At 52.6% G+C, this 20,832-nt stretch overlaps 1 protein-coding gene across 5 annotated transcripts in view; it reads right to left on the bottom strand.

Annotated features, from left to right (window-relative positions):
- Window positions 1-379: 379 nt before the first annotated feature.
- The window catches only part of PAIP2B (poly(A) binding protein interacting protein 2B), a 43,793-nt gene continuing 23,340 nt past the window's right edge, over window positions 380-20,832 (bottom strand). The window contains exons 2-5 of one of the 5 annotated variants that reach the window (XM_037898414.2): window positions 20,232-20,361; window positions 14,976-15,130; window positions 4,062-4,238; window positions 380-3,446 (exon numbers count right to left, since the gene is read on the bottom strand). In XM_037898414.2, the coding sequence (XP_037754342.1) occupies window positions 3,390-3,446; window positions 4,062-4,238; window positions 14,976-15,122 (381 nt within the window). In that variant the 5' untranslated portion in view covers window positions 15,123-15,130; window positions 20,232-20,361 and the 3' untranslated portion in view covers window positions 380-3,389. Of the gene's footprint in view, window positions 3,447-4,061; window positions 4,239-14,975; window positions 15,131-15,666; window positions 15,808-18,709; window positions 18,992-19,640; window positions 19,666-20,231; window positions 20,362-20,832 lie in introns of those variants that run through there. The other 4 variants (XM_037898419.2, XM_043544973.1, XM_043544974.1 and 1 more) reach the window with 4 other exon arrangements.

The raw sequence follows: 20,832 nt of genomic DNA, 5'->3' as shown, positions 1-20,832 counted from the left end.
ACCATGGATTTATATAGAGGCAATAGCCTATTTTGCCTATCCCTTTCCTAATGATTCCCAACATTCTGCTTGCTTTTTTGACAGCTGCTGCACATTGAGTGGATGTTTTCAGAGAACTCTCCACAATGACTCCAAGGTCTCTTTCTTGAGTGGTAGCAACTAATTTAGACCCCGTCATTTTATACATATAGTTGGGATTATGCTTTCCAATGTGCATTACTTTACATTTATTAACATTGAATTACGGGTGTCTTTTCCATAACGAGGACTTGTGAAAGAGCAAGTTGACACAAGGCATCCTACTGGGATCTTGATGTTTGTGGGAGTTGCCCATGGATTAGGAGCTTACCCGGCCCTTAGAAAGATCTATGAACTGCACTGCACAACTCCAAAAAGATTTATTTTTAATAATGCGTATCTTAAAAATGTACAGCACGTCATCAGAAAGTGTTTTCAAAAGTCAGAAAGAAGCCAGAGTAAGGTGGTGGTGGGGAATTGAGAACTCAACCAGTAATACAAAAGAAGTTTGACCTGTATGCCCACCCTTACCACTCCCGCACAGTCACGTGGACATTAATCTCTCATGGCAGTGGAATCCACGCTGACCCAGAAGACTGGGCTGTTCCAAAGGGCAGCTGGGATTTGAACATTTTTGTTCCCGTGCCACAGTCCATCCATAGCTAGATGCGTAGCAAGGCGTGCGCTCTGGCTCCAGATAATGGAAAAACCCCTTTTAGGTAGGGCAACAGAAAGTAGGCACTAAAGGCAACGGTTGTACCCAAGAACAGGAGGACACAACACAACCAGGCCCAATCCTGCCACTATGTAGCAATATTCATACAGGTACCTGCAGACTTCAGTAAGACTCCAGTTTGAGCCACTTCCGATCCTGGGTGAAGTTTGCAAGGGAGTTTAGTGCTGGTTGAAGGCGTCAGCCTGACAGCCACGGAGACTTGATCTCTCAGTTTAATCCCAAAGCAGGTCCCATACAGAGAGCAACAATGCCATGTGCTTCGACTATGCCGTAAGGGGTAGTCATGCTCCGTGGATCCTTCTTCTGAGATTGTCAACAGGCGCAATAGGGTTTGCCAGGTCAGTGGGAACTGGCCTGAGAACCTCACTCACTTCACACAGGCCAGTGGGCAGCCCTCTGATGTCATTAAATTTCCAGCCCAGGTGAGATCTGAAAGGACTCCAGAATCCCCATTGCCAATCTACTGAAAAAGTTCAAAGGGACGATATAAAAAGCTGCAGCAGGGAGAGGAGATTAAAAACCTGGTCGCACTCTGAAGCTGGGTGTTTGTGGCCTGTGTTGTACATGGACAGAGCAGAGAACCCCAGCCTACTTCACCAAGGCCAGATATAGTAAAAAAAAGCAAGCGTCAGCCTAGGCAACCTCACTGAGAGACAGCTGGGTCCACCTGCCGCGGAGGTTGCGGACCTCGGTTCCCAGAAGGAGGAAGCCACCAACCTCCCGGAAGATGGTTTAAAACCAAGAGAGGCTGGGGCTCTGCTTTGGGGAAGCTAAAGCCTGGATCCTGGCCTCCTGCTGCAAGAGGAGATGGCTCCGGCTTGGCACAGAGGAGAGGGAAGCTGTGAGCGTGTCTGTTACAAATGGAGCTGGGCCTGCGGTTTACCAGCTCATGTGAAAATTCCTGGTATCTGCTTCTAGAGAGAGCTTGATCCTGCAGGCCCTCCGTCAGCCCAAGGACAAGGTGGTGGGCAATGCCTCCTAAAAGCTGCTCCCTCACCTTTATGCTGAAGGTTCCCCAGCCTTCCATACGGCCCCAGCAAGTCCATCTGACAGCTCACAGGGGACTTGCTCTTCCCACTCCTCCAGACTAGTCTGAGGATGGAAATCCCTTCCTGTTACAGGAGGTTCCTGTGTTTCCCAGACCATGTGTCTAACCGTGGCTTGGAGGGCTTCAGAAGTGACATCAACTCCTGCAACCCAGGATGTTTTTAATCTCTAAATACCTGGATGCCTAAATTCTGAGGGGACCGTACCACTGCTGAGACACTCCCCCAAGCCCAATGGTTAAATCCCAAACCATGGGACCATTCAAAAACACTGGTTGACAACATGGGCAGAGTGTCCTGCTCCCAGCTGGTTCCCACAGGTGTCCTGGAGTCTCTGGTTTGTTTGCCAACAATTCTCATCAGCTCAAAGCATTCGTTATCAAAAGCCAAATTTGCCTCCACACCCACCGAGCATCTCACACGGCAAGAGACAAATTGTGGGGCACAAGTCAGGACATCAAGCCAGGCGCTCCCTGCCCGGGGAAGGTGATGACCAGCAGCCCCAATGCTTCTCTCAAGCCAGGGCAGCATTCTCATGAGACACTCGGGCATGCCCAGGGAGCAGACAGACCACACTCCAAATAGCCAGGGCCTGATCTTACAAGCTGCTGAGTATCTTCTTCTAAGGGGAGCACTGCACCGTGCAGGATGGGGCCCATAAGGAGCGCACCAGACGTGGATGGATCGTTCTCCTCTCCAAGGAGGGTTTGCCATGTGAGCTGGAACACAACTCCCCATAGAACCGTTCAGCAGCATGACGGGGAGTGGGGAGCATTTTAGTTCCCTTTGGGTTTGTTTTTTGTTTACGCGAAAAGGTGGGTCACTTTGCCTAGTGATTTGTAAACAGCAGATGCTGGAGGTTTCAGAGGGGCAGCCTGCAGCGCTGAATAAGCCCAAGAACCGGAAACAAAAAGCCAAGGCGAATGGACATTCTGTAGAAGGAGCCATTTCCCCAGTGGTCGCTTGGCCTCTTGCCGATCTGATCTCCCTGGCTTGAGAACTTCCACCAACAAGAAAAGCAGGCCAGACTTCTCTCTTGGTCTGCAGAGAGTTACCCAGTCTAGTGGTCGGTGCACGCAAAGGAAGGGCGTATGTCGTGTTTCCAGAGGAAAGCTGGGAAATCCAGCAAGCTGGAAGGATTTGAGTCGCAGCCTCATTACGCTTCAGCTTTTCTGAAATCCCTGCTGAATGGAAATATGAAGCGTACCCAATCCGGATCCTTCCCCAAGCCCCACCCTTCACCACAGCATTTCCTGGCACGCTGTGGATGGGAAGGAGAGCAGGGAACCTGCTTTCAAAAATGGCCTCTGTTAGCTGGTTTGAAGCACACACCTGGACTTGGCTGTCGATGGAGTAGCAGTCACAAGATAAGCCCGCAGGGCTCCAAGTCCCAGAAAGCCGCCTGCCCAAACAAGAGATGCTATAAAGGAAAAACAAAAAGGTACCCGATAAGCTTATAGAGCAAGATTTCCCTGCATCGCGGCGACTCCATTCACGTGCCGAGTTCAACTCTAGCCTGGATCCTTTCCCACCCCCCTCTCCCACTCCAAAAGCCAGGGACACAGTCTGTTCAAAGTTTGCCTGAAGGTTCAGTACTTCACTCCAGGAACAAACTCCTTGGCGTCGGGGTTCAAGTTGCTTTTGCTCTGAAATGGAGAAAAGGGAGATGGATCATTCCTCTCACCGTGCATTTCTCTCCACCTCACCCCCCTCTCCTCCTCTCTACCCAGAGATCTGGCTACTTAAGATGCCATGTAATGGGAACTGATGCAGAGCATCTCCCCTGCCCCCAGTCTGTGCTGCGGGATAACAACACCCACAGGCCCCTGCAAGGCCCCACAATCAGCAGTGTTTTCCAGATCAGGAAATCCCAGTACAGATCATCTCAGATGCCTGGGGTTACCCGAGTGATGGGCATAGCTCATTGATATGACAACCAGCCACCCCGCCTCCTGCAGACCCAGGGGAAGCCCTGCAGAACGTAACCCCTCGGACATACCAAGCTGGGATGGTTACTCCTGGCCTGTGGGACCGTCATGGAAGGAAATGGGGACTCATCAACCCTGAGGGGGGTGTCTCCTCACCATGCAGTGCATGCAAATCCCACCAGTGCTAGTGGGGATTACACAATGGCGGAGTAAACCCCACCAGCGAGAGGTGCTCTGCCCTCATCGGTGCTCCCCACCCTGAGACAGGGCCCTGCTGAGGGTGGGGGAATCCCGAGGGACACTACCGCACACAACCTGCTCCCAGATCTTTACCAAAATATCCTCTGAACTGCAACTGTCGCCCACCGAGAGGCCATTCAGCTGCTGCTGCAGCTGCCCGATGCCCTGGGGCAGGTCGCGTGATGGAATGAACCAGTCCTGGTCCTCTTCATCCAGCATCTCCTGGAAACAGCGGTCAAGGAAGTCCTGCTCCTGCAGCTCCTCCTCCACCTGGCCGGGAAGGGGAAAGAACCATCAGGGCTGAGGGTCGCACGCCCCCTGCCTGTGTGCACCCAGCATGCTCAGCACAGTATGTGCTTCCAGGGGGTCAGACGAGATGATCACAATGGTCCCTTCTGGCCTGGAAATCTATGAATGAGAGTACATCTCCCCATGCCCTGGAGAAAAGCTGTGGGATGGACACTTTAGGAACATAGGTGTGGCAAAGCCATGCCACGCTGAGACATGCTTTTACCATGCCAGAGCCACGGTTTAATCCTGGGCTAAGATCTGGCCGTGCCGAAGGCAGGTTCTTAGCACCTTTGAAAATTAAACTTGGGGGCTTAAGTAGCTGGCCTGAAAGTGACTGGCCCAAAGCCCACGCAACAGGTGGGTGATAGAGCCAGAAACAGAACCCAGGAGTCCTGCCTCCAAGGTGGCTAGGCAAAGCCATGTGTAAACATGGCTCTTAGGGTGCACCGACGGTGTCAGAAGGACCGTGAACGGCAAGCAGCAGTCAGTTCAGAAGGGAGCACTACAATTTTGGGTCCATCTACACGCCCCACCTAAACTTGCCAGCATGGCACTCCCTGCCACGGCTACGGTGCACACGTTCAAGCAGAGCTTGCTCGTCGCATGCGTCGAATTGGGCATCCAAGCCAATTAGAGGACTGTGACAGTGGGGGTTAGGGTGTAACGTGGATGGGGCTCAAAGTAGGAACCCCAACCTTTGCAAGGCATTAGCCCTGGGAAGGCAATAGGATTCTACAGCTCTGCCTTCAATTGCTTGTTTGCTTCAGTCTGCACCGGCCCATTATTAACACACACTACAGCATTACAACACTGCAAGACGGAGCGTTTTGGACAATTACTGTAGAATGCTGGGAGGTAGTGTGCTCTAGGGGCAAGAGTAGCTGCCAAGGAGCCAGGACTCCTGGGTTCCATCTTTGGCTCTGCCACCAACCTGTCGGGTGGGCTTTGGTCAAGTCACAGGTTTCAAAGCTGGGGACCTAAGCAGCTGGTCTGAGTCTCAAAAGGCTCTAAGGACCCGCAGCTCAGTGGCATATAGGCTGCCGCTCCTGTCTTCTGTCTGTGCCTCAGTGAAGTCCACATGGACCACTCATGGGACCAGTGGCTCTTCACGAGAACGAGGGCCCAACTGGCTCATGACGACCCTGTGGGCGACACCTGGGAGCACTCGAGTGCTTCATGTGGCAGCCCTGTAGCTAATTGGTAATGGAGCAGCTGAGCTAGATAGAGGCTGCTCAAGCTGTATAAAGAGGGGCACAAAGGATCTCTCTAGAGAGGCCCAGCATCTGCTGCAGGCTGGAAGGAGCTCACAGGAGACAGAGCAGGCCTCTGTGAATGAGGGCTCAGAGTGCAGGGTGAGACCCAGAGAGAACTGCCAGGGTCCCCCAGGAAGGGGGACAGCGGCACGGCTCCTGTCATCAGGCTCTGGGGGGAGGAGAGGGCGTTGGCCTACAGCATCCTAGAGGGGGAAACCGGCTTCTGGGAAGGGAAAGGAAGGAGAGGTCAAGTGAGAAGAATCCATGGGGAGCTGAGTAGACTCCTATGGGGGAAGTCCTGAAACAGGGCTCTTACGGGGGAGCAGGGCGACCCCAGGGCAAACTGCCAGAGACCCTGCGGATGGCAGGCAGCATGGGCAATCCGGCTGCAGAAGTAGCTATTAGTTTGGCCCACAAGGGGCAGAGGAAAAACTACTTGGATTTGTTAGGATTTTCACTTGGACCTTTCTGTTACTCCGGAAGGGGACTGAAATTTGACTTGGCTGGACGGCCGACACCTGGAAGACCCGGCGAGAGGCAGGCGGTCAGCATGAGGTGCTGGAGAGCAGTGCTCCTTGCAGCTTCGCACCTGGACACAAGGGGCACACTACGGGTGGTGGGTACACTACCTTTCAGGCCCCTTACTGTCTAGCGCAGCTCAGCTCCAGGGTTCAGTGGAACATTAGATTTGCACAGAAGTGACAAAACCCACTGCAGAAGTAGCTCAGCCTGTCACTTTTGGTGTCATCCCACAGGGCAGCTCAGATAAACATTCCCACTCTGCGTGCAGGGAATAAGAAGTGAGACTCTTGGAGTTTGCTCTGGGAGCGTTCCATCAAAGAACGTATAATCACTCGTTAAACCACACCAGCAGTGTGTTTATGCCGACACGTGGTGGCAGGCTACTCCTACAGAGCGCACACTGGAGAAGGGGGAACTCCTCCACTGGGGCTCAAGCTCTCCAACACAGCCAGATGGTGGAGGTTCACTGGAGGTCTAGAGCGGTGATCCACCAGCCATAGCAGGAATTGAGGACAAAAAACGTAACTGCAGATATTCAAAATCAGGAGGTAGAAGGATTGAAACACAGAGGAAGTTTTCAGAGAACTATCCACCATGACTCCAAGGTCTCTTTCTTGAGTGGTAACAGCTAATTTAGACCCCAACATTTTATATGTATAGTTGGGATTATGTTTTCCAAAGTGCATTACTTTCCATTTATCACCACTGAATTTCACCTGCCACTTGGTAGCCCAACCACCCAGTTTTGGGAGATCCCTTTGCTACTCTTCACTGTCAGCTTTGGACTTAACTATCTTAAGTAATTTTGTAATATCAGCAAATTTTGCCAGCTCACTGTTTACACCCCTTTTCCCAGATCATATTGGGTTTTCTGTTTTCCCAGCCTCTCTGATCACCCCCACCCTCCTGGTCAGGGGGTCGGTAGTATATTCCTACTGCTATGTTCTTATTGTTTAAGCATGGAATTTCTATCGTTAGAGATTCCATGGTACAGTTTGATTTATTTAAGATTTTTACTGTATTTGACTCTGATTTCTTTCACATACAATGCCACTCCCCCACCAGCACGACCTACTCTGTTATTCCTATATATTTTGTACCTTGGTATGACTGTGTCCCATTGATTACCACTGTTTCACCAAGTTTCTGTGATGCCTATTATATCAATATCCTCATTTAACACCAGGCACTCAAGTTCTCCTGTCTTAATATTTAATCTTATTGCATTTGTATACAAGCACTTATAAATTTGTCAATACTTAGTTGTCTGCCTTGATGTGATATAAGTGAGTGGGACTCTTTTTTGTCTGACTGTTTTGCTTCAGCTCCTACCTTATCAACTTCTATCCTCCCTCTTTACTAGGATGTAGTACTTCCCACCCCAAAGGAAGTCTATGTCCAAACTGCATGCTCCTCTGTACCTGTTGGCTTTCCCCTAGCCCTTAGTTTAAAGGCTCCTCAATGACCTTTTTAATTTTACATGCCAGCAACTTGGTTCCATTTTGGTTTAGGTGAAGCCCATCCTTCCTGTGTAAGCTCCCCCTTTCCCCAAAGGCCCCCCAGTTCCTAATAAACCTAAAACCCTCCTCCCTACACCAATGTCTCTCATCCATGCGGTGAGATACTGCAGTTCTGCTCTAGAACTGGAAGCATTTCAGAGACTGCTACCATGGAGGTCCTGGACTTTCATCTCTTACCTAGCAGCCTAAATTTAGCCTCCCATGACCTCTCTACCACCTTTCCCTATGTCATGGATACCTACGTGTACCATAAGAACATAAGAATGGCCCTACTGGGTCTGACTAAAGGTCCATCTAGCCCAGTATCTTGTCTTCTGACAGTGGCCAATGCCAGGTGCCCCAGAGGGAATGAACAGAACAGGGAATCGTCAAGTGATCCAACCAGTCGCTCATTCCCAGCTTCTGGCAAACAGAGGCTAGGGACACCATCCCTGCCCATCCTGGCTAATAGCCACTGAAGGACCTATCCTCCATGAATTTACCTAGTTCTTTTTTTAACCCTGTTATGGTCTTGGCCATGACAAGCGGCTCCTCCCCAGCACTGCAAACAAGTATGTTTAGATGTCTTAAGAGGTCTGCAACCTTCACACCTGGCAGGCAATTCACCACTTGGTTCTCCTGGCCTTCACAAACCCAGCTATCTATGTTTCTAATAACCAAAGCCCTCATGACTATTACCTGTCTCTTCCCAATAACTGGAGTCCCCTCCTCTGGAGGGATATCCTCAATGCGAGGACACCGTGACACCATCTGAAAGGAGGGTCCCAACTATGAGATTGTTTCCCTCCATTCCAGCTTAATGTTCTCCTTCTGAGACGTTCATCCTTCTCAACAGCCCAGCGGTTGTCAGAGTGGGGATAGGGCTGCTCTGCCATGTCCCTGAAAGTCTCCTCTGTGCACCTCTCTGTCTCCCTTCGCTCCTCCAGTTCAGCCACTCTGGTCTCCAGAGCCCATAGTTGGTCTCTGAAGGCCAGGAGCTACCTGCACTGAATGCACACGTATGCCACAATCGCGCATGCAGCATTCAGCGCAATAAACTGGATATCCTCCCCCGCCCCCACTCTGCTGCTGGACTTCTGCCGGCATTCTTTTTACTCTTGTAGGATTTTTTTGTTTTTGTTCTTCAGTAGGGGTGAGAAGTGTTATCGGTCTAAGTTTAGAGAATGTTTGTTAGGTGCCTCTCGCACGCACACACACACCTCAAACTCCTGCGCAAAAGTCTGCTGTTTGCTAGCTCCTTTGGTCGCTTAGGAGCTGGTTTCTTAAACCCCTCTTCTCCCTGAGCAGCCCCACCCCCGGCAAGGGATCCTAAACAGATCAGGGATCTAAGGACAGCAGGCTAAAGCCTCCTTAGGAGCTCTCAGCCTTGGGTAGCAGGCCCCCACGCGCCGCACACAGTCCCCTCAAGCAGACCACACTCCAGCGAGGCACGGCAAGCGAGCAACAGAATCCCTCTGCTCTGCTCCACCACCACCGCTTGCGTCTTCTCCTGCCGCCCACCCATACATGGAAAGGCTTCATGGTCCCACTACTCCTGGCTCCCCACCCCCAGTCGAATCCCTCCTAAAGACTTGCTGCTTCCACATGGCCCACAGGGACTAACCGCCCCCAGTCAGCCAGAGGCCTTCTCCATCACAACGCTGCATCCCAGAAGATAACAGAATAAGGCATCGGACGTGCCACCTTCCTTCCGCCTCCCAGTGCATCTTGTCTTATCTGACTAAGCCCTTCAGGGCAGGCACTGTGGTTTTTGGCTCGCATAGCACATCAGGGCATAAGCAATGCATTCAAAACGCCCAATAGCCCATTTCACAGATGGATAAACTGAGCCAGAGCAAGAGAGCGCGTCCTGCCCATGACCACATAGGACACTGGTGACAGAGCTGGGATATTGTGTGTTCTGTTCCCAGCTCTTAGTCCCATGCCTTAAACACAAGGCCACCCTTACTTCTGCACCACCACTGAAGGGGGGAGTCTGACCTGGCCCTGGGAGCGGCCCGTGCAGGGGAAGAGGAAGTCCCATCCCTCCGCAGCCCAGCCAGGACTAGCAGCTAGGGCCCGGCGCAGGGTCGGAGCCCCCGGCCAAGGCATCCCCAGCCCTGCTCCTCCCCAGCACTCAGGGGTTATAGGGGCCTTGGGCTGGCTGTATGTCGATGGGTAACCACAGCACCCCTCTGTCCACGGTGCCCTGGGCAGTCATCCACGTCGCTCACCCACAAGGCTGGCCCTGCCCCTCCCCAAAAGTGAGGATACCTCCCCATACCAGGCCACCCTTACTTCTGCGCTGCTGCTGGCGGCGGCCCTGCCTTCAGAGCTGGGTGCCCAGCCAGCAGCCACCGCTCTCCGGCTGCCCAGCTCTGAAGGCAGCGCAGAAAGAAGGGTGGCAATACTGCGCCCCCACGATAGCCAGATTTCATGGAGGAGATCAGATTTCACGGAGGAGATCAGATTTCACAGGCCATTGTGTGTTTTTCACGGCCGTGAATTTGTAGGGCCCTCCTTATAACCTACTGCACCAAGCAGGCAATTCATCAGGGAAGCAAATGTGCCACAGGGTCTTTAGCTGGACTCCAGCCACACCCTAGCTACTTCAGAGCCCCGTGGCCAATTTAGTTACAAAGTTCTTCTTAAAAAGCCTCAGACTATTCCCCATCCAACAGAGGCTTGGCAAAGATTATGAAGGCAGGGGGAAGCGCTCACCTCTCTGCCCCAGTAGAAACCCTGACTCACTCCAGGCCACAGGGGAGCAGGGTCTGCTGTGTCCGGAAAGAGCCATTCCTTGAGCTTGCAATCGCAATGGCATTTAGCAAGCCCTTGTGAAACTGCAAGCCAGAGGCCTGCGTTGGAAGCATCTGTCAGGAGACAGAGCCAAGCCCAGCCCAAGCCTGGAGCAAAAAAAAAACCCAACACTTAAATATGTGATCTGGCCTGAAATCCTACAGACCAGCTCCTCCTGTCAGCTCAGGACTGAGATAAGTTTCCCCACAGTACAGGGCCCTTCAACTGGAACAGCTGATCAGAGACTTTTCTGATCTTGCGGTTATTCTACAGCAGGGGTAGGCAACCTATGGCACACGAGCTGATTTTCAGTGGCACTTACGCTGCCCGGGGGGCTCTGCATTTTCATTTAATTTTAAATGAAGCTTCTTAAACATTTTTAAAACCTTATTTACTTTACATACAATAGTTTAGTTATATATTAACGACTTATAGAAAGAGACCTTCTAAAAATGTTAAAATGTATGACTGGTAAGCGAAACCTTAAATTAGCATGAATAAACGAAGACTCGGCACACCACCTCTGAAAGGTTGTTGACCCCTGTTCTACAGCAATGCAGGCTAAAACCAAGTCTCCGCATTAGCCTTGTAAGCCAACTCTGGGACACCTCCCCTGGGGGCAGGTCATTCCCTAGCTGTCTCCTCAGGGTTTCTAGCAGCTTACTCTGCAACATCTAGTGGTACAGGCCCCTAGAGTCAGGATACAGGACTAGGTAGGTCCTGGTCTAACAGGGTCTGGCCATCCCTATATTGCTGTATTCTGCAAGACGTTTATTGCAAATTGTCTGACGAATGCTGACTTAGACTTATTTCAGCAGTGACTGATTGCCACAGAGCTCCCCCAGTGTGCACAGGACTGGCATCTGCTGCTGCAGCTGTCTGACAGATGATCATCATCAGATCCAGATTAGTCCCCCAGATCAGCTGGTTAAGCAACTGGACTGCACAGAGGCTGCGAAAGAGGGCAGTGTGGGCTCCCTCCAGGTCCTTGAGACTGGTGAGGAGAAACAATGAGGAGGAGGAGGAGGTTCCGTGATTGCCAAACTCCCCGCTCCCAAACGAGCTGACTCTACTCCAGTACATCCCACCTCGTGCATTTTTATTCCTAGAGCAGGCTTCTTGCTTCCTCTTTCCTGTCATTTAAATACCCATCAGTGTAACTCTGCTGCCCCACGCCTGCTGGTTGCTTTATGCAGGCGCTCAGAGCCTTCCTTGCACGTCAAGCCCCGCTCTGGATCCCACGCTCCTGAGGATGCGCAGATGAATGCGCGGTACTGGGTCTCAGACCGGCCACAGTAGGCAGAACCCTGCCTTAACCCAGTCTGAGCTACAGATCCAGTCAGGAGCATGGCCCCCGAAGGCTGAGCCAACTGCACCTCCAGCTACCGCGCAGGTTCATTCAGGGCTTTGCATTTTTGCTGTGGATACTGGAACGATGCAGCTGAGCTGTGGAAGCGACACACAGCCGAGTTGGTCATGGAGATGCCAGTGCTTTCTCCCGAGATACACGGGGGCGGGGGGGTTGCCTGGTGGGAGGGAGACACTCCTGGAGTACAGTACTTCACCTTGCTGGGAGCAACGGCGCTGGGCACGCTTGGGCACCCTTGTAGGTGCTTACGTGTAGAGGCGGGTGGGGGGGTGTATTACAAGGAAACCAGCAAAACCTGGTGCTGACAACGCCCAGATGTGCAAGGGAGTAGCCACACTAGCAGAATCCGTACCTGTAGCCAGCAGATGTCCTGGTGCTAAGCCAGGAGTGTAGAAAGGGCTCGCACGATTACACTATCCGGTCAGGACAGTCTGAGCTCGGAGACTCACAGGCTCTAAGGGGATCGCTGTTAATCCTAGCTTGCCCTCCCGCGTGACACATTCATTCCTGTATGAACTGGAGCAGATTTTTTAGAAAAATCATCCAATCTTGATTTAAAGATTGCCAGCGATGGAGAATCCACCATAGGCTGTGGGAAGTTGTTCCAGTGGTTAACTGCCCTCACTGTTAAAAATGTGCCTTATTTGAGGGGCTCTTAAAATCTCCTTTGCACCTTCCCACAGGCATTACAACTCCACCGACTCCCCTCACTGCTTGTTCTAGCTTCCTCCGGTATCGAACCTGCGTTTTCTCCATTACAACCAGAGCCCATTGCTTCCTGTTCTGCCCCAGAGAGCCTGCACATCACAGGGGGAAGGAGCCTTCCTTCCATGGGAAAAGGCCCATTGCTGGAATAAATAAGGGAGGAGCATGGCGAGGAGCCTGGGGACTTGTGAAGACACCCAGACACTTCTCTGCTTGGCTAGCACTGTGCGGAGGAAACAAACACTCCAGAAAACTGGCAGGAAACAGGGAGAAAGTGAATCTGGGAAGGATTCAACCCCAAGTCTAGGGACAAGTCACCCAGTTGGGGCTGGCCACAAGTCAGGTCTGTCCTGTCGCTGCCTGGACCTCCAACCCCCACAGGGATTGAGGGGGGTGGGGGGAAGGGGATGGTCTCTCAACACAGCCTTTTGAAGGGATAAAACTATCAGTGGGAAACAGGGCCAAGCCCAACTCAGGCTAATTCCACTCACTGCAGTGGCGTGACCCACAGTGATGGGCTCAGAGTTACCTCTGCCTCGGATGACATGGGTTCCCATCTCTATGGTTCACCTGAGTCTGTGACCCAATCCAGTGCTGTCCCCCTGGGGGGCTCCCCCCGACAAGCATCAAGACTAGAAACCGTTCAGCGAAACCTCAGACTGTCCCGAAAAAGCTGGCTGAGCTTCTTATGCCCCCGGGACCGGTTTCTACTCCCCACGGGTGCATCAAGCCCCCTGCAGGCTGGAATACACACTCCCAGGGACAGAAGCCTGACCTCGCCGTCGTCAAGGCTGTAACGCAGATGGTCCCATCTAGAATGGGCAACACCTGGCAGCTCTGCAAATCCTGGTCCCTCCCTGTGCCTTGAGATGCTCCTGCAACACAAGTTATATGGTCTGGCTGCTAGAACCCCACGCATGCACCTCCCGTCCAGCTTAGATCATTGGGATAGCTCCAGATTCAAAGCCTGTCTAGTCGAAGAGCTGAGGCTGGCAAAGCAGGCGAATGCAGGATGGCACAGACTGGTTTCCCTTTGCAATCTCACTGAAGAGTCCCAAGCAATTGGACCCCATTCCACAGTCAAACAGATCCCCAGCATTCACCCTGGAGTTTCATTCCTTACCCCATGACTCCTCCCTATTGCCCCTTAGCACCCCCCATCCGCCTCCATCCATAGTATGCTCCCTTCAGGGGAAAAAAGGCAAACTGAATTCAATATAACATGGCTTATGAGCGCTTCCATGGGGCTTCCAGCAGCTGAGCACTTTGCAAACATTCTCTCTAATTAGTCTAACGCAGTCCCGCCCGTGCAGCTGCTCGTGGGCGGCGGCTGTGTCTAGCTGCAATTTTAAAACAAAAAACAAAACAAAACAAAAAAACGTGAACCATAATTCAGTAACGACTGTTGCATAATTGGCGTGACAGGACTACGGCTCTGCGCCGAAGGGTTAATGTGAGCCCTGGAGGCTGGGGTTTGCTCCCATGGGAACAAGCTTAAACATTCCCAGATGGAGATTTTCTGCTGAGAACATTAAAGACTGAGGAAGTTCCCCTTTTGGGGCGTTGGGGGAGGGGAGGGAAGCATGGCCTCCATCCAATCGCTCCTGCTCTCAGCTGGAACAACCCCCCACCACACAGGTACACTGAGGATACCGAGTGAGTGGGGAACTTCAGGAAAGCAGCAAGCCTTTGTCCGCTGTCTCCAGCAGGAAAGTTTCAGGTTTCCTGCCCATAGCAGGCGCTTGCTCAGCCAATGGAACGGCCAGCGGCAGGCGAGCTCATTCCCCACCCAGCTCAAGCAGAGTCTAAGTTTCCTCCAGCTAGAGGCGTGTGCTGTTCCCTTCTGCAGAGCTCCGGCAAGCTTTCCCCTGCCACATCGCACAGGCTTGGCAGCGGGACGAAATCTATGCGAGGCCAGGGGAGAAGCAAGGGGATAAGACTGTGTGTTGGGAATGGGGAGACTGCCTAAAAACCAAGCCCTGCAGTGTTCCCACCTCATCATCATCCAAGTCACAAGCTTCGAAGCAACATGTTACAAGCTTCTCATGGGACAGGAGAGTCATGCAAAGTTTGGATCATCATTTATCAAGTATTTTGCAGACCATTAACTCTCTCCTACCAAGGTTTCCTCTGCTCAGATGCCATTTGCTCAAATTCAGAGCAAACAGCTTCTAAGGTTATTGCAACAACACTGTGACTCTCTCGAGTCCACCTATTGGCAAGCACCTGCCGCTCAAGTCATTAACCCCTTCCCTATGCACAATGCTGTTGGAAGTGACCTGTGATTTGGGGCACGTCCATTTTTGGATGCCCAACTCAGGCCTGATTTTTCCAAACTGGGCAGGCAGGAACTGACTTGCCTAAAATTCAGAGCAAAGTCTGGGGGAAGGGCATGTCCTTTCTGTCACCGTGGCCAGATGTTATTGGGGGATGGGATGGTGGGGAGAACAGGAGCAGGTTGTCCCTCCTCCACTCGTCCCCCGGCCCGTTTGCACACCCAGTTGGAAGTGTGATTTGGTTCAGGAATGAGGGCTGCAGAGAGATATGGAGCCAGCTGCCTCCCTCTCACCTGTCTGTTGAAATCCTCTTCATTCTCCATCCACATGTACTCTGCGAAAGGGTTGTTCTCCTTCTCATCGTGCCCGTTCACAACCTGCTCGTCTTTGGATTTCGTGTTGGACGTCGTCGTATTGGCAACGTTGGAACCATTCATCATTACTGGTTCTGTGGGGAGGGGAAAACAGGGAGCATCAGAAGGAGGGAAGTGACAGACCATGAATAGAATCGTAGAATATCAGGGTTGGAAGGGACCTCAGGAGGTCATCTAGTCCAACCCCCTGCTCAAAGAAGGACCAATCCCCAACTAAATCATCCCAGCCAGGGATTTGTCAAGCCTGACCTTAAAAACGTTTAAGGAAGGAGATTCCACCACCTCCCTAGGTAACCCATTCCAGGGCTTGACCACCCTCCTAGTGAAAAAGTTTTTCCTAATATCCAACCTAAACCTCCCCCACTGCAACTTGAGACCATTGCTCCTCGTTCTGTCACCTGCCACCACCGAGAACAGTCTAGATCCATCCTCTTTGGAACCCCCTTTCAGGTAGTTCAGGACTTCCACACCATCGTGTGACTCAACCCCAGAGCAAGAAAGGAGGTACGTGTGCAGTGCTTGGGTCTCGCCCCACCAGGCAGAAAACCTGCCAAGCATATTGAGGATGATCTGTGTTGTCCGATCCCACAAGATGAGAGGTGTACAGCACCTGTCACTTGTCTTATTACTCCAGCATGCACTCCTCTCCTGGGGGATGGATGTGCAGTGCCCAGGAGATCCTTCGGGATCTATCAGCATTTACATTCAGTTAATTAAGGCTTCATCTTTCTGTCAGAGTACCTCCTGTGGCTGCAGCGCATGCTGCCCGCAGGGGAAGTTCTGCGAGCACAGTAACCGCCCCTCCCCGAGCAGCAGCAGCGATGCTGACCAAAGCTCTCGTCTGCACAGCTGCGTGTACGCTGGCGATTTGCCAGCTTAGCGTGTCACCGGGGAGTGTGGTTTTACACACCTGGTCGACACAGCTCCACTGAAAACTTTGTAGCGTAGCCCTGACTTTAGTGACTCGCCTAGGGCCACACAGAGTCAGCAACAGGGCTTGGAACAGAAGCCAGCTCTCAGATTCCCAGCCCTGGGCTTTCCCACCCCATCCTCTTTAGCCAACTTAGAAAGTAAAAACTAAATATGCTCTTTGAACATTTAAACGCAGGAACACTCAGGAGTTCAGGTTTCAAATTCTCTTCACGTTAACTCCTCCACGTTGCCCCACATCCGATTCCTACTTAACCAGTTCACCATGCAGGAGGTACAACAGACGCAGGCTAACATTGCATGGCGAACTTAAGGGGGCAAACACACCAAACTTAACCTTCTTGCCTTTACTACTGAAATGGATTCCATGGGGCAGGCCTGGCCTCTCCCCTGATTGGAAAGGGGAGGTTACATGACTGAATAGGTGAGTTCATTTCTAACGTCCAGGATGGTTGCAAACCGGCTCATTTACAGGCCCGTCCCTAGAATCAATATCGCCAGCCCACGCACTTAACAAAAAAACCCACCAACAGCAAAAACCACAACTCAGGCCTGCAGAAATTCTGAGAGTAACTTAGAAGTCATGAGACTTTTTAAAATAGGTGTTTTTTTTCCTCAACCTTCTGGTTTCTCAGCCTGTCAGGATGCACCTGGGTTAGGTTTTTAAGCCGTCTCCTATAACCAGTGATGAGCTGCCAAAATCTTAACAACGGGTTCCCTCCTCACCCCACGAGGGGGTCGTTGCCCACCCCCGCCCCCCGGGACTCCTGCCCTATCCAACCCCCCCGCGTTCCTTGATGCCCTCCCCCCCAGGACCCCTGCCCCATCCATCCCCCTCCCCTGTCCCCTGACTGCCCCCAGAACTGGGCAGGAGGGTCTCATGGGCCACCGTAGTGGGTGCCCACCACACCCCTAAGAGCCAGAGGCACCTGCCGGGGGGCGAGGTGGGGAGTCCTGGCGGTGCTTACCTACGGCAGCTCCCAGGAAGCATCCGGCAGGTCCCTCTGGCTCCTAGGGGCGGGGGAGTGTAGCTGTTGGGGAGCAGGGGGAGCAGCCGCTCATCCACTGATCACATCAATGGAGCACCCACGGGGAAAATTGGTGGGTGCAGAGCACCCACCGGCAGCTCCCCACCCCGCACCCGGCCCCAGCTCACCTCCGCTCCACCTCCTCCCCTGAACGCACCGCCCCGCTCTGCTTCTCCGCCTCCCGCCCCGGCCTCCCGCGAATCAGCTGTTCATGCGGGAAGCCGGGGAGGGCTGAGAAGCAGGCAGCGGCTTCCTGCTCAAGCCGAGGGTGGCAGAGGTGAGCTGGGGCGGGGAGCGGTTCCTCTGCGCCCCCCCCACCTCCCCCCGGGTTACCTGCTGCGGCGCAGGCGGCCCTCCTCGCACCCCCCCGCCCCAGCTCACCTCCGCTCTGCCTCCCTGAGCCTGAGTGGGAAGCTGCCGCCTGCTTCTCAGCCTGCCCCAGCTTCCCACGCGAACAGCTGATTCAAGGGAAGCCGGGGGGGGGGGGGGGGAGACACGGAGAAGCAGAGCAGGGCGGCGCATTCAGGGGAGGAGGTGGAGGCGGAGCGGAAGTGAGCTGGGACTGGGAGCTGCCGGTGGGTGCTCTGCACCCACCAAATTTTCCCCTTGGGTGCTCCAGGGCTGGAGCACCCCTGGAGTCGGTGCCTAAGGCGCCACTTTTGGCCGGTTAAATTTAGAAGCCCCTTTAGAACCGGTTGTCCCTCGCAGAACAACTGGTTCTAAAAAAGCTTCTAAATTTAACAACCGGTTCTAGCAAACTGGTGCGAACCAGCTCCAGCTCACCACTGCCTATAACCATGAGAGCTAGAAACTTTTTACACAAAAGCTGAGACACACATTCCCATGACTCCAGAAACTGGAGCTTTAATAACTACAAATATCATGAGACACGCTAAAATTGCATGAGGCGAAACACATCTATCTAAATTCCTACTGTGAATGGAGGGGAAAACCATGGAAAGAGAGGAATGTGAGATGTAGCAGGCTATATAAGTGTAAAATACTATTAAAAATCAAACCCCACAAATTAGTTACAATGTGTCTGTGGATGATTAGTCTTCCCTGGGGTTTTGGGTAGCTCCAGCTCTGACAGATGCCATCTTGCAAGGCAGAGGAAAAGTGGGATGAGTCTTATTTGACTCGACCCCATGCACTTTTCTGGCCACATCCAAAACAGGTCTCATTCCATAGCACCCTGTCCCCGCCCACAACCATGCTGAAATGTTCTCTCCTTTTAGAATCTGGATCACAGCTGGCTTCAGATCTGGACTCTGGGCAGCAGACTGACACAGTCTTCCTCCCCACCCCACGCTTCCCACAGCAGCTGGAATTCTGCAATACTCATTTAGCACAAGTACTATGGGGGAGGAGGGGAAGAAGCCACATTTCCTGTAGGAGAACAAGGCCTGAAATACTTACCCATCATCATTTGCTAGAGAACTAGACCCACTAGACAGAGGTGGATCCAAAGCATAAGGCTGTGTGGGGGCTGAGAAGCCCAGCTCCCCTGCTGCTGGGATTTCTACCCTAGATCCTGACTGGTTATTCCATCAGCCTCTGGCTTGTAGATGACTCTGATGTGAAGCTCCACACCCACGTTTTAGCTTCAGGAAATAAGGATCTTTCCTCTTTCACCTCCCTCTACCACAGCCGCCTGGTATGTGGGGGAGAGGCCAACCCCTCCTCCACGAATACCTCTGCTGCTGTTCCAATTGTCCCCAAGCAGTAGCAGGAATCAGCTTGTTCGGCTGCTGTCTACAGGGTTCTCCACAGTAGCGGAAACTGACCAGAATCTTAATGTTGCATCTGTAGGGCAGAATAGCAGCAGCAGGGGCCCTGGAGCTGTCTGTCTGCAGACTCTGGAAGACCGCACCAGGTCCCATTTGGAAGGTTTAGCACAACCAGAAAAGCTGAAGACTTTAAAATGACTGCTTAAATGCTGCAAAAGTTAATAGGGTGGGGTCCTCTTCCTTGCTAGGGCAAGCTTCCCTACCAGGCATCACTCAAAGCCTGGGGGAAAGGTGGTGGAGAAGGTAGGAAAAGAGTTGTGGAGCAGAGGGTCGAGGGGAAGATTACAGAGGCAGGGTGGGGGCAAGAGGATGCTGAAGTTTTAGAACACAACAGAGTTTTTCCTCCCCTTTAAGAAATCCAATCCAGTCTCCCCTTATTTCTTTGCTCCGCTGAGAAAACAAGATGTTTACACAGGCAAAGCCAACCCCTCATGCAGCGTTAAAGAACTGGCAGGGATTACTGTTCCTTAACACTATCCAGAGTAAACCCTCCTATGCAAACACAGGGATGTGGCAGGGACACCGATCTTAAGCTGGCACTGAGGTTTGCACCAGGTGTGAGCCAGGAGGAGCTGTACCAGTAACTGCAGAGATTGGGGCAGTTAAAGTGGCAGCACAAAAATCAAGCGCCCCAAAAATAAAATGAAACAACAAAAGGCAACCTCTGCCATCCACCCACACCTGACAGCGTCAATCAGCTGTGCTAGGTGTAATCCCAGGCCTGCTCCCTCAGTGCAGCTCGACCCACGCCGAGCAGAGCTTTGCAGCAGTTTCCCAGCGGCAAAAGGATTCCTCCATCGCTTTGCCAGGCACTTGAGAACCAAATGTGAGCTCACCACCACGTGACAGGGCCCGCTATCTGCATCATCACTCCATCCAGCGCTGGGGAAAGGAGTGCTACCCTGCTGAGCAACACCACCAGTAGGCAGGAAGAAACAACTGTCTACAAAGAAATCGAGGGAAAACACTGAGCCCTGATGAGGTACACCGTGGGAGGGACACACACCAGGCCAGGAGCTCAGAGGCTCAGGAAAGGCCGGGAACTTTGAATTGGAGAAAAGCAAGATGTAGCCAGAGAGACAGCTAGGGCTGGATTAATCTTTTGTGGGCCCCACGCACCGTGCTTTGCCTGTGCTCCACCCTGAGGCCCTGCCCCCACTTCCACTCCACCCATGCTCTACCCTGAGCGCCCGCCCGTGCTCAGCCTCGTCTCCCCAAGGGTGGAGGGAAGGGCGGAGAGGAGTGAGCGGGACCTCAGGGGGAAGAGATTGAGTAGGGGTGGGGCCAAGGTCCAGGTGCCAGGGCCTCTTCTGAGTTTGGGCCTGGACCCATGGTGTCATTTTAAACCTGATACCGGAGACAGCTAGTTACTGAGTTATGGGGCCGTGCCCCACAGCACACCCCGGCTGTCTCCCTTTCTCACATACCTTGATGGCTGTGCTTCTCTTTTCCTTCCCACCGTGCCGGAGTCACTCAAGAGGGCATCTCAACACCAGGCTACAGATGCAGACAATACAGGCCAGATGGAAGAAGACAGCTGTTTGTTTGTAAGGTGACCTGCAGCAGGAGGCAGAAAGTGAGCCTATACCCTTCTTCATGACCTGCTTGGTCATTCCACTTTGGAAATCCAGGTCCCTAGCCAGGGACGTTCTGTGATGATTGCCAGGACCCTGTTTCACTAGTTCTCTGAGCACTGAATGCCATGAGATAAAGTCCTCCCAGCCAATGGCTCATTGGACGGGCACGGTTCAGGCAGGTCAGTTTCATGCCCAAGGGTACACAAGGCAGCAATGACTGCCACGGACTGCCCTACCCCAATGGATCAGGTACCCTTTTCGCAGCTGGAGGTGGCCTTTCAGTGAAGGACTTTTAGTCAGACTGTTTAACATAGAAATCCTTTCTCCAAACTGCCAATTAGCTACTGAAGTTACAGATTCAGCCCTCTGCCCCTTCACGCAGCGTGCTCTCCAGAGACGCCCTCCAACAAAGCCCCGCAAGGATAGAGCTGACAATTCTGGTATTTATAAG

The sequence above is a fragment of the Chelonia mydas genome, chromosome 4 (genome assembly GCF_015237465.2).
Source record: "Chelonia mydas isolate rCheMyd1 chromosome 4, rCheMyd1.pri.v2, whole genome shotgun sequence".
NCBI lineage: Eukaryota > Metazoa > Chordata > Testudines > Cheloniidae > Chelonia > Chelonia mydas.
The sequence above is the reverse complement of the archived record's forward strand: the minus strand, read 5'-3'. Positions and strand labels throughout refer to the sequence as shown.